Raw genomic sequence first — 2,918 nt, 5'->3', positions numbered from 1 at the left:
ATATATATATATATATATATATATACTTTATTTAAAAGCAGCAGAAATATAACAAAAGCTGTTACGCAGAGTTTCATGTTCCCGTTTGTCGGACAGTTTTGTTACTCTACCTCTGGTATTTGAGTACTCTTTTTTCCACCTTGTTTCACATTTATGTGCTTACTCCGGTATAGTATATATATGTAGACATATACATTGCCATTCTGAACATAAACTATCACATCACTGAAATCTCAAAGCTACGAGATAATACAGGATTAATTCAAAACAATGTGGATAAATAAGCAATAATCCTTATGATAACAACCCAGCTGAAACCGCCTCTGGCTTTGTAGTACAAATGTCTTGTTTCCATAAGTTCTGAATTAAAATCTTCCACCAAACCTTAGTCACAATTTATGTTCCTACACTAGCTAAATGATAACTAAGTTATTTTACTAAATTCTTTGTTATATTCAAAATCAATTGAAAGAAACACAGAGTATCTCAAAATATGGTAACAAAAGGGTTAAATTAAAGTAGCCTGAATGTTAAGAAGTTAAAGAAAATAAAATCTCAAAATACAACAAGACTCCAATAATAGTAACAGCAACAATAAAAATGGCAATAATTACATCTACTTACCAAAAAGTCGTAAAAGATGAGTAGCACCATAAATAGAAGACATCGGAATATCGGGATGAGCTTCAAGAAGCTGGAATAAAATATATGTGTGCGTTAGAGGAAGGATATACAGTCAATTGAACTGACCCCAGTATGTAACTGGTACGTCACCAGAACAACCACTTTTAAAAGATATACATGGGTAATAAATATTTGAACACAGGACATAGAGGAACAAAACTAATTATGAAATTAATTTACTCTGAGGGTCTGATATTTCTAATTAGTTACTATGGTAACTTTATGAATGTTCAACACAGTAAAGTGAAACATCTGTATTAGCAATGCCTATGCATAGATAAGATCTAAGATATCCACAATAAAAGTAAGAAATGGTTTGCATAGCTCAGAAAACTTGCCTAAGGTACCACACAAGTATTTAAAATAATCATTTACAAGAATAGAACATATGATCTAGTCCTGATGCAAAAGGGGCTCCTTTTCCTATTTAATGTTTGAAAAATCACAGAATAAAACACCATTATGAATGAAACTTCAGTGGTAACTGTTAAAAATAATTAAAATTTTTAAAAAGAAAAAAAAGATGGAGTGAATACTCAAACAATTCTTAACAACATACTCATCTAAATAATTTAGAAGTACTGAAGGATGACCTCAACACATGGAATCCTTCAGACGAGATAACAAAGGACTGAGATACCTGATGTTTTGCTGTACTTAAGAAGACCTGTGGTCAACAGCAGAAGCATTAAGGCCACTCCCCCTGGTGAAAAGGACTGGCTGCAAGAGTCCTGTGCCTCAACCAAAGCTACCCCAGAAGAACGAATCTATCAACAGTTTGCAGCATTTATTTATAGGATAGCTTGGCTGAGGAGACACAATGATGTCGAAACAGTGGGTGTCTGAAAGTCCCCTTACTCTAATGAATTGAGTATGATGTGAACACACATTTGTCTGAAAGAAGTTCTTCTCAAATGACAAAATACAACAGCAATTAGCATATTTACATTTAAATCTGATGGATCATATTAAGAATATGGATGTCATCATTCTGATTCTCGCTGTTCACAGTGCACTTCGAAATATTTTGTCTAAAAAATTTCACATTGACTAAACCACATTTATCATGCAAGAAAAATGCCAATGTAAAACCACCCCAAATATATTCAAAGGAGAAAACTTACCTCAGTGTGTTGAGGACGTTCAAATTTATAAAGCAGTAATGTACCTATAGTTGTATTGAAGTATTCTCTAACTCCTTGGGTGACCAGTTTAACAGCATCTCTGAAAAAAAAAAAACAATAAAAAAAAAAAGAAGGCTAAAGCTTATTTCTCCGTCAGGCAGGCAAACTAAAGCAAGCAAAGTGGAACCATAGAAGCTAAGGAAACAAATGGTAATGAGAATAATGCCGCCGACACCACCACCGCTATTTTTATATTTGTCTCTTTCCATACTGACATAGGTTGAGGAAGTCTTGTTGAGATTGTATTCTTTGGCCGGACGCCGTTCTTGGTGCTCATTCTTGTTTTGGAACAAGATACGTCATTTCATTTTAGATCATGGTAGATACTTGATGGAGGGTATTTGCTTGGTTGCACGACTGAACAGTTTCCAGGAGGTCAATGTCCTGAGCAAAACAGGGGTACCAGACTGGTGATGCAAATTCCAGGTGTGGCCACACTATAATCATATACAGGCTTAAAAAGATAGCTGGAGAGTGGTTGACAAAGGTCTTGCTAAGTGATGCCAAGACACCCTCAGCCTTCTTAACAATTTTAGAGATGTGCTTTATCCAGTCTGCAGCGAGAAATTTTCTCTATGACAAAATACAGTGAATGGCCTTTTTTTTACAGGTCTGAATATGCTGCAAGCATTTTTGAACTGATAACAAGTTTGTTGAGGACATACGCTGCTGAGGACATATGTAAGCTCGCAAGGAATGCTGTTGAGGACATACATACGTAAGCTCGCAAGGAATGAAGCCAGTATGCTCCGTTGGATGTGTAATGTCAATGTGAATACCCGTCAGAGTGTAAGTATCTTGCTAGAAAAGCTGAACATTAGAAGCATCAGTTGTGGTGTGCAAGAGAGACGATTGCACTGGTATGGACATGTGGTGAGAATGGATGAGGATAGCTGCGTGAAAAAGTGCCACACCCTAACAGTTGAGGGAACCCGTGGAAGAGGTAGGCCCAGGAAGACCTGGGCTGAGGTGGTGAGGCAAGACCTTCATACATTGGGCCTCACCGAGGCGATGACTTCTGACCGAGACCTTTGGAAATGTGCTGTGCGT

General features: G+C 36.7%; 1 protein-coding gene across 1 annotated transcript in view; it reads right to left on the bottom strand.

Annotated features, from left to right (window-relative positions):
* LOC106870834 (mortality factor 4-like protein 1) overlaps window positions 1–2,918 on the bottom strand; it is a 32,915-nt gene that overhangs the window by 1,292 nt on the left and 28,705 nt on the right. Inside the window, exons 9-10 of the mRNA XM_014917062.2 lie at window positions 1,809–1,908; window positions 625–694 (exon numbers count right to left, since the gene is read on the bottom strand). Of these exons, the coding sequence (XP_014772548.1) occupies window positions 625–694; window positions 1,809–1,908 (170 nt within the window). The remainder of the gene's footprint in view (window positions 1–624; window positions 695–1,808; window positions 1,909–2,918) is intronic.

Source organism: Octopus bimaculoides, chromosome 12 (genome assembly GCF_001194135.2).
Source record: "Octopus bimaculoides isolate UCB-OBI-ISO-001 chromosome 12, ASM119413v2, whole genome shotgun sequence".
NCBI lineage: Eukaryota > Metazoa > Mollusca > Cephalopoda > Octopoda > Octopodidae > Octopus > Octopus bimaculoides.
Note: the sequence above shows the minus strand (reverse complement) of the source record. Positions and strands in the feature narration are given on the sequence as shown.